The sequence below is a fragment of the Equus przewalskii genome, chromosome 6 (genome assembly GCF_037783145.1).
Source record: "Equus przewalskii isolate Varuska chromosome 6, EquPr2, whole genome shotgun sequence".
Taxonomy (NCBI): domain Eukaryota; kingdom Metazoa; phylum Chordata; class Mammalia; order Perissodactyla; family Equidae; genus Equus; species Equus przewalskii.
The window spans coordinates 88,577,982-88,590,926 of NC_091836.1; the positions used below are offsets into that span (position 1 = coordinate 88,577,982).

The 12,945-nt window shown below is 53.4% G+C and overlaps 1 protein-coding gene across 1 annotated transcript in view; it reads left to right on the forward strand.

The window, feature by feature from the left end:
- SLC6A5 (solute carrier family 6 member 5) overlaps window positions 1–12,945 on the forward strand; it is a 55,779-nt gene that overhangs the window by 19,509 nt on the left and 23,325 nt on the right. Inside the window, exons 8-10 of the mRNA XM_070624511.1 lie at window positions 6,278–6,412; window positions 8,159–8,262; window positions 10,951–11,075. Coding sequence (XP_070480612.1) covers window positions 6,278–6,412; window positions 8,159–8,262; window positions 10,951–11,075 — 364 coding nt within the window. The remainder of the gene's footprint in view (window positions 1–6,277; window positions 6,413–8,158; window positions 8,263–10,950; window positions 11,076–12,945) is intronic.

Genomic DNA, 12,945 nt, shown 5'->3' on the forward strand with positions numbered 1-12,945 from the left:
CACAGGAGGTGGGGAGAGAAACCCAGACGGGGGGCGAGGCGACCTGGGGTCTAGTCCTCCAGGATGTCTGGCCTTTGCTGAATAGGGACAGCTCCACTTGGGCCACGAAACCTGCCTGAGCTTCTGATTTGCTCTTAGCTTTTATTTGTTTTTCTGCCAACAAATGAAAAGCAAATTGTCTTAGCTATTTCAGAAGTCCTCTGTTCTAAAGTGAATGCATTTGAACCGGGTGATGTCTGAGACCCTGTAGCTCTAATATTATTTTGTCTGAACACTTGCTGAATGAGCTCGGGGTGGGGGGGTGGGGAATGGCAATTTTCCTCTCTGACCTCAGTTTCCCCTTCTGTAAAATGAGAGCTGGGAGCAGGGGACCCTTGAGGAGCCTGCTGGCTCTGAATGAGTGTTATAAGACTGGATCGATTGCTTTCCTAAGGCTGCAGGCAGATGGGGAATGTTGCCACGACCCTTACAACAATGCCGTGTGGGTCCTGAGGGTCCCTGGACTCCTCGCTTCGGTGGCTTGGAACCCAGCTAAGAGATCACTTAGCAAGAGTGGCCAAGGATTTACTCAAACAAAATCACACTGGCAGGATCTTCACTTACCGCTAGAGACGGAGACAGGGCAGCCTCAGCCAGGATCGAAGTGGCCAGGCAGGTCTCCAGCAGGATGGGCTAGAAGGTGTGACTACAGGAGGAGAGGTGACAGGTGAGGAGGGTGGCAAAGGGCCTCTTTGCTGACATGAGGAAGGGTGGCCTGGTGGCTCTAGAGCCAGACCAACGTGAGTTCAAATCCTGCCCGTATCACTTTCTCCTTGTATAACTCTGGACAAGCTATTTAACCTCTGGAACCTTGGTTTCCTCATCTGTAAATTGGGGATAACAGTACCCACCAGATAGGATTGTTATAAGGATCCAGTGAGATGATGCACACACAATACCTGGCATGTGGTCAGTTCTTAATTTACACTGGCTTTTTTCATTTTGTAATGAAATGCCTGATGTATTGAGTGTGCATTGTGCCACTGCAGCATCTTGAAAGCAGTGTCTCTGGTGGGGAAGTGGGAAGAAAAAGAGGGCTTTGTTGAACCTTCTTGGTTCAGATTGCTGAGTATATCACACGCATTAGTTCACTGTCTCCACAGGCCCCTGCGAGGTCAGCATATTTATTCCCATTTTAGAGACAGAGAAGGTGGGCTCATCAAGGTAGAGTAAATTGTCTGAGCTCGCACAGCTTTTAAGTGGCAGTGGTAGGATTTGAACTCAGGTCTGTCTCCCTTTGAAGCCTAGACTCTTTCCACGACCTGACATCCTTTCCCGAGGAGGGGCTGTTAGGAATGGATGGGAATGCAGAATGGCAGAGTCATCACTTGCACTGGGGGCATAAAAGTCTCCCTGCTGCCAATCAGGACCTTGGCACCCCTCCCCCATCTCTGCCATCATTAGCCGTCATTGCCAGCTGGGCAAGTCATAGGATGCACCTGGGTCTCCTTTCCCACATCTGCAAATTTCAGGGTTAAAATAAATATTCTCTAAGATCCCTTCTAGCTTCATTAGTCTGGGATTGCTCGGACGGTCTTACGGCCAGTTCTTTGCATTGATTTAGAAGTCAATCCTTGGTGCTAGATTTTATGGGCTTTCCGGAATGGGGACTTTTGAGCAGCCCTGAGCAGCCAAGCTTTTCTTTTAGATCTGCTAACTTATCTTTCTGCTTCGCTGAGAAAGGTTTCCAACTAGGGGTCAATGATCAATTCTTTTAAAATGAGGAACACCACCAGAAATAACGAATCACGATTTGTTACCCTGCCCTGGAGTGTGCAGACATTAGCTGGGGAGCGTTGTTTCGAAGCCAAGGTGAGCGCACGCTGGCCGAGGCTCCTCCTGATGGCAGGCTCCTTTGTGATGGCAATTCCATGGACACTGTCATTTCTAGGCACCAGAGATGTCCTCCTTTCCCTGCAGGAAGATAAGCCCAGTTCCTCTGTTCAGGGCCCTGGGAGACAAGACCGGCCGGCTGCTTCCTATGAACCTGAGTCTCCCTTTGAGCAGCTGGGATTCCAGAGACAGGGGCGATGGGCAGGCAGCCTGAAGGTCAGATGCAGCCCCTCTGAGCTCAGGAGCCGCTCTGCCTGAGAGTTATGGCAGCAACACACAGCTAACCCCATTAGTCAGCGCAGGCTGGTGGGGCCTCACCTTCCCACCTGCCCAGGGCTCCCGCTGGGAGGAGGATGCTGCCAAGTGTCAGGCCAGCAGGCTCAGATCAGCTAGTCATGTCACTCCTGCCAAGTGTAATTCACTACTGCTCAAGGTCAATTCCTCGAACAGTATGTCCTGACGCAGGTGCGTCCCGAAGCCCCTTCACACAGGGAAGCTCACTGTGCACACAGCACCATGGACACCTGATCACATCTGAGGCATCCCCAGGATTTACAAACCAAACTGTGGGCCCTTTGAGTTCACCACGATCACCATCTACAAAGTGAGTGCATCATCTCATACACCAGGGCCTGACCTGGGGGAGGCAGGCACATGCCTGGGGTGTGAAATTTAAGGTGGCACCCCCTCTCAGGTTCCTGCAATGCAGGTTGGCCCCTGAGAGTGAGGGCCTCCTTAACTCCTGCACCCTGGGCGCTCACCTGCCCCCTCCTCGTCTGGGCCCCGCCTGCCTCCCATATATCTGATCCTGTGGCCCAGAGAGGGGCATGAAAGGAAGGAACACAGGCTTTGAGGCAGAGAGCTTCACGTTTGGATCTTGACTCCAGCCCGGAGACCTTGAGTGAGATATTTAACCCTTTGAGAGATGCTTAACCTGAGCCTCAGTTTCCTCCTCTGCAAAATGGGACTGTGATTAGCTGATCTGCAGAGGGAGCTCCAGAAACAGTCGTGTCCGAACAGCCTCCAGCAGTGGAGTGGGAGCAGTGGTCCCAGCCCGTCAGACTGGGGCTGGTGTTGGGCTTCCTCCTGCCGGCTCTGCTTCTAGGTCACGTCCCCTCCCTTACCTCCTTCCGGCCTCCCTTCCCACCAGCCCCGCATGGTCAGGGGTGAAAAGGATATTCCTCAGTTGTCACCCTGCCTCTCCTGTCTGGGTGGTGTGGAGGTCAGACTGGTCAGGGCCCTGCCGTGGTAGCATCTCCTCCCCCAGCCGCATCCCACAGCTGGGAGGACAGGCCGGGCCGTCCTGGGCTGGCGGTTTTCTCCTGAGACGTCAGGTGCCTTTGGGTTTCTCAATGTCTGTGTGTGGAAGGGGAGGCTTCCCCACGTCGGGGGAAGGAGGGAAGCAGGCCTGGCAGGGGTGGGGGAGCAGCCGCCCCTCCCCTCAGTCCCTAGCCCTCCAAGTTCTTCATGGCAAGCGGGGAGGGGAGACTGCTGTCCTGTGGGGCAGGGAAGAGGCCCCAGGTCAGTGGAGGGAGCAATGCAGAGAAAGGGAGACCAGCCCGCCCTGGTCTGTAGCCAGAGAGAGTCTGTCCTTGACGAGTAACTGGGTTTAGAGGAAGAAATGACACCTCTCTCTCCTTAGCCCACAGTCTGCCCCATTCCAGCTGATGGCACCTCCACCATCCCGTTGTCAAGGCCAAAAACCTAGGCGCCGCCCTTGACTCCTCTCTGTCTCTCACTCGCAGTCAATCGGTCAGGAAATTTGACTGGCTCTTGCTGTTCAATATCTGGTATCTAACTGTTTCTCCTGGCTCCACTGAAACACCCAGTTGGAGCCATCACCGTCCCTTGCCTGGGTTGCAGCTGTGGCCTCCGACCTGTTGCCCTGTTGCACCCCTGAGCCCCTGTGGGACACTCGCGACACAGCAACAGGGTGACCCTGTTCCAACACTAGATCATGGCGCCCCTCTGCCCAGGTCCCTGCAGTTGCACCCGCTTCCCACAGAGTGAAGGCCCCACAGGCTCACAGGATCTGCACCCCCTCCTACCTGTGGGCCCCTCACCCGGCCATTCTGGCCTCCTGGCTCTTTCTAGAAGTCAGGCACACTCCCTTCTTGGGCCTTTCCTCCAGCTGTTCCCTCTGTCTGGCATGTCCCCCAGATGTCCAGTTGGCTCTTGAATTTCCTCTAAGTCCCGGCCAACTTCCCCACAAGGCCCCCCACCTGCCCATCCTAACATGGGCCTTCCCAGCCGTCCTTCCTGGCACGCACGGCCCCCACCCTGATCCGCTTTTTCTCTTTTCCAGTGCACTCGTCACCTTCTGAGATGCTACAGGGAATGCTATTCTGATTACTGTGGGTTGTCCATCTCCCTAGCTGAATGTAAGCTACTTGAGGGCAGGGGTCTTTGTCTTGTTTACTGACAAACCCCAGATGCTTCAAACTGTGCCTGGCATACATTAGGTGCTCTAAAAGTATGTGCACATATGTGTGTATATGTGTGTATTTATTTCAATAAATGAAGTGACCCCAAGAGTTATATCTTAACCTCAACCCTAACCTTCTCCCAACCCATCTGAAGTTGGTCCTCATCCTCTAAAATTCCAGTGCCTGCCAGTCGCTGCCAGGCAGGAGCCCCCCGCCAAGCCCTGGGGGCTGTGCAGCCTGTGTGTGGCAGGGTCTCTGTCTCCCTCCTGGGGCAGGTGTTCCGAGTGTGAACGGAGTGGCTCGCCCAGCTGTATACACCTTCCACATGCATCAGAGAGGGTTTGGCGGCCGGGATGGGTGCTTAACTTCATCCTTCCAAGTGTATTCCAATGTACTTTTGGGATGCAACCAACTTGTGAGCTGGGGGTTGTCAGTGTTATTAAATTTGGGACTGGTGCGTCTTAGGAAGACTGAAGTGGTGCCCCTAGGCCTGTGCCACTTTGTACGGACTGTTCCACTGAACTCTCCCAACAAGCCCCATGGGGAATATGCTGTTGGTATTGCCACTTTGCAGGTGTGGACACTGAGACTCAGAAAGGTCAAGTCACTTCCCCAGGAGGCCCAGCTCATCAGTGATGGAGCTGGGGTTTGAACTTGGGCCCGTGGGACTGTAGAGCCTGAGCTCTGCCTCCTCATCTGCCACATCCTGGTCCCAAGCCCATCCTTCTCCCAGGGTCTGATTGCCGGATGAGGAAAGAAAGTGCCTCCCACTCATCCCCATCCAACCACAGTACCATGTTCTGCTGAGGTTACTTCCTAAATGTTTCTCGACTCTGGTCCCTCCCTCTCGTCCAGAATCCAGGAGCGTACTTTGGCTGGCCTTCCACACCTCCCATGACGTGGTCTCCTGTGCTGCAGCCCCCCCATTCACTCTTAGCCTCAAGTTTATGCTCTCCCGATAGTGAGCCATCAGAGCTTTGCCCTCGCACCGCTGCCTGGCCCACTTCTCCCTCCACCTTCCTGCCTCGCTGTACCTCCTTTAAGCTGCACTTGGCCTCTAAGACCTGGCTCCTGTGTCATCTCCATGAGTCTTTCAGTGAACTCCCAGGTTGGGCACAGTGCCCTCCCCTGGACGTCCTGGTGTCCTGTATGTAATTGCTGAGCCTGTTACCCAGACTTTGTGACGGGGTCTTCAAGGTCCTGGGTCCCTGCATCTTTATGCATCCAATGCCTAGCACAGCACCCAGCTCACAGTGGGCCCTCAGTGAATGCTTGTTGAGACTAACTGCGTTTAATGACCGTCTGTTATAGATCAGACGCTATGCTTAGGGCTATCTCTGCATTAGTTTGATCCTCACGATCATTTTTTAAGAAAGGTGCCATCATCCTCAGTTTACAGATGCAGAAACTGAGGTTCACAGAGCTTCAGAGCTTGTCCAGGGTCTCACAGCTACTCAGTGCCAGTGGTGCGACTTCATCTGAACCTAAATGTGTCAAATTCCAAGATCATGGTCTTTTCACCTCCTCGGGCTGCCTCACCTGGGGTGTCTATATAACCAACGATGGAAGGCTTAAGCTAAAAGGATTAATCTCTAATGGTGGAATTGGGGGCCTCCAGCAGAGGGTGGGGTAGGAGTTAGGGAGGAGGGAGGCAGGCAGCTGTCCTCCCAGGGGTCCTCAGGGAGCTGTCGCCTCAGCAGCTGGCCGGGGCGGGCTCTCTCCAGCCTTCCGCACTGCAGGCGGACTCACCTCCCAGCCTTAGTGTTCCCTTCACAGACTTATTTCTGGCTCTCTCTGACTCACCTCTGGCCCCAGTGCCTTCCCTGTGCCCCCAGCCCTAGCAGAGCTTGGGGAAAACTACCCGGTGTCCTCACCATGAGGCGCTGAGTCCAGGCGGCAGGTCCCTCTGTCTCCGCCCCTTCGGTGCGGGCATACCCGGCAGCCCCGCTCATCGCAGCCCTCTGTCGGACGCGTTCCAGGTGGTGTACTTCACGGCCACGTTCCCGTACGTCGTGCTGGTCATCCTCCTCATCCGCGGGGTGACCCTGCCCGGAGCTGGTGCTGGCATCTGGTACTTCATCACGCCGAAGTGGGAGAAGCTCACCGACGCCACGGTGAGCTCAGGATTCGAGTTCTAACTTGCCGGTGGGGGGGCAGCATGTGCGAATGGTCCCGGGTTGGGACGCCGTTTGGCAGAAGGGGTCAGGCCTCCCCTCCAGGGAGCTCACCGTTCACTTTTACAAGTCCCTGATGCGCTTGGACCCCTGTGCACTCAGGAAATCTTTAATGAGAGCGGGCAGCTGGGGCTTTTCAGATTCCTGGAATGGTCGTCCCACATCTGGGTTGCAGTGGAGGCGGAAATGAAGAATGAGATCCCCTTCACAGTTTTGGGCCACCTCATGCCTCTTATCTGTTACTAGCTGTAGTGTTGGAAAAGGAGTGTTACTGGTTGGAAAATAACAGCACTTAGGCAAACCACAAGCGATTATAATTCAAAGGGCTCAGACACATTGGAGTCTTGCTGGCGCACTGACACAGGGCCAGCACACGCTCGCGCTTTCTCTGTGCAGGCACATCATACTCTGAAATTCCCAACTCTGAAACCTCCAAATGAGGGGGCGATTGTTTAATGAGAAGTGACTTTTCTCACCTTAGAGAAATATCTGCTTTTCCAGAGTGTGTTAAGAACACATACCTAGGATTGAGCTTGATAGCACCTAGTGGAAAACCTTCAGATAATGGCAGCTTAAACACGGCCAAGTTTACTTCGCTCTCGTGCTTGAAAGCAGCCTAGTGGTAGGTAGTAAAGCACTGGTTGGTGGCACCATAGTGTCCCAGGTGCCTGTCTTTCCATCCTACTATTCTCAGTGAATAGCTTCCATATAGCTGCCAGAGCTCCAGCCATCACATCAGCATTCCAGGTAGCACAAAGGGGCGAGGGAAGGGGTGGAGATAGGCATGCTGCCTCTCTTTAAAAGAGGAGAAACCCCAGAAGTTCCCATAACACCTGATTTTCACATTATTGGCCAGAAACGAAATCATATGATCCTCTCCTGGCTGCACCGCCCCTTGATGCTGGGAGGGAGCCATTTGGCTGGGCTCATGCCTTTACATAAAACCACAGCCTTGTTACTAAGGAGTATGGGAGAGTGGATGTTGGGATAGGCACAGACTTTGCCAGCGCACACTTGAACTTTGTTTTTGCATATTTTAAGTACAATTTAAAAACTGGACTTAATTTCTAGAAATGATGGGAGGGCCATCATACAAATCACATAAATCCCTAGCTCAAACTCTTGAGTGGCCTTCTGGAATTTTGTGAGGACAATTAAGAGAAATCACCGAGAGGACCAGGAGGTGTTGTCAGCCGGGTTCCAGCCGGTTGTGGCCCTGTGATCCTGTGCTGTGGCACAGAGGTCACTTTACTAAGATGAGGGCTATGGAATTCAGATTTTTAATAGGTTGCTGTAATCTGTAGGAATGCCAGTTTAAAAAGGTTTTTATTTTGTATCCATGAATATTTTTGCTGTTGAAAATTGTTTTTGGAGAGCGTATTCCCCTAAAGAGAGGGCCCTGCCATCTGCTCAGTTTCTTGTGGCGGGACTTGTGAGCGTGAAGCGTGTGTAGTGTACTGAGTTCCTCTCCTTTGGCTAGAACGGGGTGAAAGTCTCCCCAGTAATTTACTGCCTTTTTGGCTTCCAGCGAAAATGATGTCTGTTTCTTGTTTATATTGCTGGCAAAGTCATCTTGTCCTGCCTGTCTTTCCTCCGGGGATGATGTGCACGGGTCGTGGGAGACCCCCCCTCTCCCGGTCCAGCCTCCCCCGGTGACCTTGAATCTTCTCCTCTCTTGCCTCCCAGGTGTGGAAAGACGCTGCCACTCAGATTTTCTTCTCCTTATCTGCCGCGTGGGGAGGCCTGATCACTCTGTCTTCTTACAACAAATTCCACAACAACTGCTACAGGTACGTGGAGGCTCTTCCGGTCCCCAAGGGGGCTGGTGAGCGGGACGAGGGCCTGGGGACAGAACAAGGGACTGCGTTACCAGACACCTGAACCCTCATCCTCGCACTTCACCTGGCACAGGTGGAGCCCTCTGCTAAGGCCTAGCTGCTGGCTGCTGGTGGCCTGGACCCCAACTTGCACTGTTGCCCCCGACACAGGATGGAACTGAGTCTCTAGGGAGCTGCTGTGCAGCTAGCTGTGTCCTGGGATGGTCATCTGTGAGCCACCTAGTCCGTGGATACACTGATGGAGGAGGGTCATTCGGTCACTCGACAAATATTTCTCTAGAGACCCCCGTAAGAAATGCAGTGTGGCACGGTGGAAAGAGCACTTGGTGATGGAGGTGTGAAGTCACTCGGTGGTGGGGTCCCCGTCACAATGTCTATGCATAGCAAATCAGCACATTGCACACTTTAAATGTATTGCAATTTTGTCAGTTATACCTCAAAAAAGCTGGAAAAAAATGCGAACTTTGAGTCCCCCCCAGATCTGTGGATCAGAATGTCTGGAGGTGGGGCAGGCCCAGGAATCTATATGTCTAGACGGGATCCTCAGGGGACATGTGGATAGTGTGATGTTAGGGGGCCTCTGGAGTCCCGAGGACCTGAGAGAGCCTGGACGGCTCCTGGAGGAGGTGACATCTGAAAGTTAAATATGTCTATGACAAGCAATAAGAAAATAAGGCCCCTTCTCTTTGGGGGGCTGATTAAAACCAGAAAGAAAGAAAGAACCTTGGACTGAGATGGACTTGCATTTGAGTTATGACTTCACCGTCTACTAAAACTCCAAGACATGGGCAGTTTTCTCATTATAAAATGCAGATTATAATCTTTTGTTGAGAGGTAAAAGATGATGTATGCAAATTCTTAGAGCAATATTTCGCACACAGTAACTGCTCAATAAATGGCAGTTGCCATTATTAATATTATTAGTTTTAACAATGTATGAGATATTTTGTGAGCCGAGAGGAAGAGCTGACAGTTGAGCTGTGGCCCAGGATGGCTGAGGTGGCCTCACAGGGGCGAGATCTATGCTGGGCCGACTTCCAGCAGGTGCAGGGGAGGAGGGGTTGTATTTCAGGTGGCAGAAGCGGCTAGAGGTGGGCGTGATGCGAATGAGTGTGGTGGAGGTGCGAGGCGGGAGCAGAAGGTGTGTGCACATGAGGCTGGGAGGGGAGGGGTCTGAGAATAGGCCGAGGCCAGACTGGAGAGAGCCTTAGTACTGGCCTGCTAGGGCTGCCTTGACAAATGTCAGAGTGGGAGGCCTAAACACCAGCAAGTAATTTTTCACGGTTCTGGAGGCTGGAAATCCAAGGTCAAGGTGTCGACAGGGTTGGTGTCTCACGAGGCCTCTCTGCTTGGCTTGTAGACAGCCATCTTTCCCTGTGTCCTCACCTGGTCTTCCCTCCGTGCGTGTGTCTGTGTCCTGATCTCCTCTTCTTGTGAGGCGCCAGTTCCTATTGGATTAGGTCCCACGCGAATGACTTGCTTTTAACTTAATTGCCTGATTAAAGGCCCAGTCTCCAAATACGGCCACACTCTGAGGAACTAGGGGTTAGCACTTCAACATAGGATTTTGGGGGCACGCAGCTCAGCCCGTAATAGCTGGAATGCAGACGAAGGTGTCTGAACGTCTTTGGTCACAGCCACTCATTAACCCGTGACCCTTGGACCTGTGTGAACACCATCAACCGGGGAGCACTGCTCTGTGCTCCGTTAGAAACGAGGCCGTGGGGTGTGGCAGAAAGAACATGAGGCTGGGAGGCAGGAAGTCTGGATTCAAATCCTGACCTCCTGTTAATTAGCCCCTTACCTTCAGTGGGCCCCTGTTTCCCCATCAGTAAACTCACGGGTGGGACAAGGCAGGAGCCAAACCCTGTGCTGTGCGGATGTCATCTGATTCTGTCCTCATAACAACCTGCCAGGGAGAGGGTGTCATTGCCACCATTTAAAATCAGAGTGGAAAGAAAGTGACTTGCTCAAGGTCATGCCAGTAATGTGTAAGAGAATCCGTATTTGGGTTTGGCCTTGAGGCTCCATCTAGCTGTGACCCCTCTGAGTCTAGGATGGCAGAGGGGCAGGCTGGAGAACCGCAGCAACATTGCCAGCAGAGGGCGCCGGGACAAAGGCCGGTGCTGCTCTCTCCCCTCCCCTCCCCGCTTGCCCTTCTCCCCTTTTCGCCCCAACCCCAGGCAGGCCCCATACCTGGTGGCATTTCCTGGTCCCACTGCCTTCTCTTCTCTCATACGTGCTTCCTGTCCTGGAGGCCTGGAAGGCCCCATCCCTCAGCTTCTGCTCTGATGGACAGACTTGCCTCTGCCCCTGCATTGCGGGCCCACCGGCGTCTGCCGCACCTGAGCCAGCGCCTTGACCCAGAGGCCCTGGAGCGGGGCAGTAGGGGAGATCATTTTGAGCCTTTTGGTGCTTGTAAAATCAGCCCGAGGGAGCCTGCGGTCAGGACTGGTTCTTCGTTTCCTTGTGAAGAAATGTCAACAGGGCCAGCCTGCAGTGAACACGAGTTCAGAAATGGGCATGCACACGTGTACACAAACACACGCAAACACACGGGCATACATTTCTGCATCCTTCCCCCGGCCCGTCCACCTCACCGAGCACATCCGACATCAAACTCTTATCTCTCCCTGCCAGGGACACTCTCATCGTAACCTGCACCAACAGTGCCACGAGCATCTTTGCCGGCTTCGTCATCTTCTCGGTTATCGGCTTCATGGCCAATGAACGCAAGGTCAACATCGAGAACGTGGCGGACCAAGGTACATTGCAGCTGTCCCCCTGCTGTGGCAGGGCGGGATCCAGGCTTGCCCCATGAGTTCCTGGTTTGTGCCATGCTGGGAGGGTGGTCTTTGGGGACAGGATGGAGGGTGGGGCAGCCCAGATCCCCTTTGCCGAGGGACCGAGACAAGCTTGCATAGGAAGCTCCCGCAGGGCTGGAGCTGGCGGGTCCCTAAGCAGAGGGCTTGCTGTCAAGGCCCGTGTCCTGCTTATCTCACCTCTCCTTCGCTCTCCGTTTCATCTCTTAATTCAGCTTCAGCCCACATGAGTAAGGCTTGTACCTGCTCAGTACGGGCAGAGGCTTCTAAGAGTAACCAGTGTCCTGGAGCTGATGGGGGCACAGCCTGCTGCAGGCAGGCATTCCTTGCAGAGACCGCAGAGACCCAGTGCTAACGCTTCATCAGAGCACTGACCTCAGAGCAGCACGTGCCTGATCGTTAGCTCGAATGTGCCCTCTGCCTAGTCAGCAAGACAGACCTGCAAGCTTGTTTCCCGGGGGGTGGAAGGTTGGACGGTGGTGGTGGGAGGGAGTAGAATGTTCACTCTTTACTCAGTGATCCCTGTATTAATGGCTCACATTTGTATGGTACTTTCGAGTTTACAGAGAGCTTTCCTTTTTATCTCATTTAATCCATATTTCTGGCATAGCGTTTTGTAGAGATTGTTTAATATTTTTATTTAACTCTATTTCCACGTGGCCTTCTTCTACAAAGGATCTGGGTGATTAGTGGGCTTTGGTGATTAAGGGATTTCCATTTGGCTTTTGCATTATGATCATTCTCTAATCAGACGTTTATGGGATGCCTCGGTGTCGGGGCCGTACCAGGGGCCGGGGGACGTGACTGTGGGCCCTGGACAATCCAGAGTGTGTACATGTGAGCAGCTTCTCTGTGCACAATCTTTCTTCAAGGAGCTCACTGCAGTTCTCAGGTAATGGCTCAGGTGCCAGCACTTGAGAGAACTAAGCCCTGGAAATGTCCCCCACTTGGGGGGCTGCTGGCCCTCTTCTGGCTCCCTGGAGGATAATTAATTACTGCTTCAGCAGCGCTGATGGGCCCTGCAGGCCTCAAAGAGTTAAAGACACAGGGAGTTCCAGGGGGTAATTATCTGTCTCTGGGGAGAGTGTCAACCCTCCAGGGACGTTTGGTTCTGCAGCAGTGCACTAAATTAGAGGAACCTGGGAGCTGAGCAATGCCCCTCCTGGGTTGAGAATTCTCAGCTCCCTGAGGAGCAGGGAGGGAAGGGAGAGGGGAGAGGAGGCTTTGTCTTTGGGGCACGTGGGCCACCCCAGCTGTCCTCCTTTCCTCCCAGCAGAGTGGCTGGGGCAGCCAGGTCCTGCCCACCTTCTAGCAGACTTGAGTGTCCTGTTGTTTTGGTGACATTACTGAGCTCCTTGTGAACCAGTGGCCGAGTTGTCAGAGACAGTGATTCCTGAGATGTAGGCCGTGTTAGTTCTCTCTTCTGGGCTCCATCCTGCCCCAGGAAAGGGGATGCAGGCACGTGTAGCTAAAACCCAAATAGAATTTTGTTTTTCCTTTATATAAAAAGCATCAGACAATTGCCTATGTTTCTGCTTGAAACTTGCCCTTTCCAGATTTTTTCCATTTCCTCTGATTTTAACAAGGAGACGAGCACTTCTGATGGGTCCTAATGTGGTAACACTTGGTGATCGCCCACTGTCCCTGGCACGGGGACTGTGGGCCTCTTTTCCCACAGGGCGGGGGCAGCGGCCCATGAGGCCTCTCCCAGACCCCGGGGGGCGGCGCTCCCTGCCCAGCTGAACTTGTCCGCATTCTTCTGTGCGATTGGCAGACTGGGCTGTCTTCCCCCAGTGTAATGCCTGCAGAACAC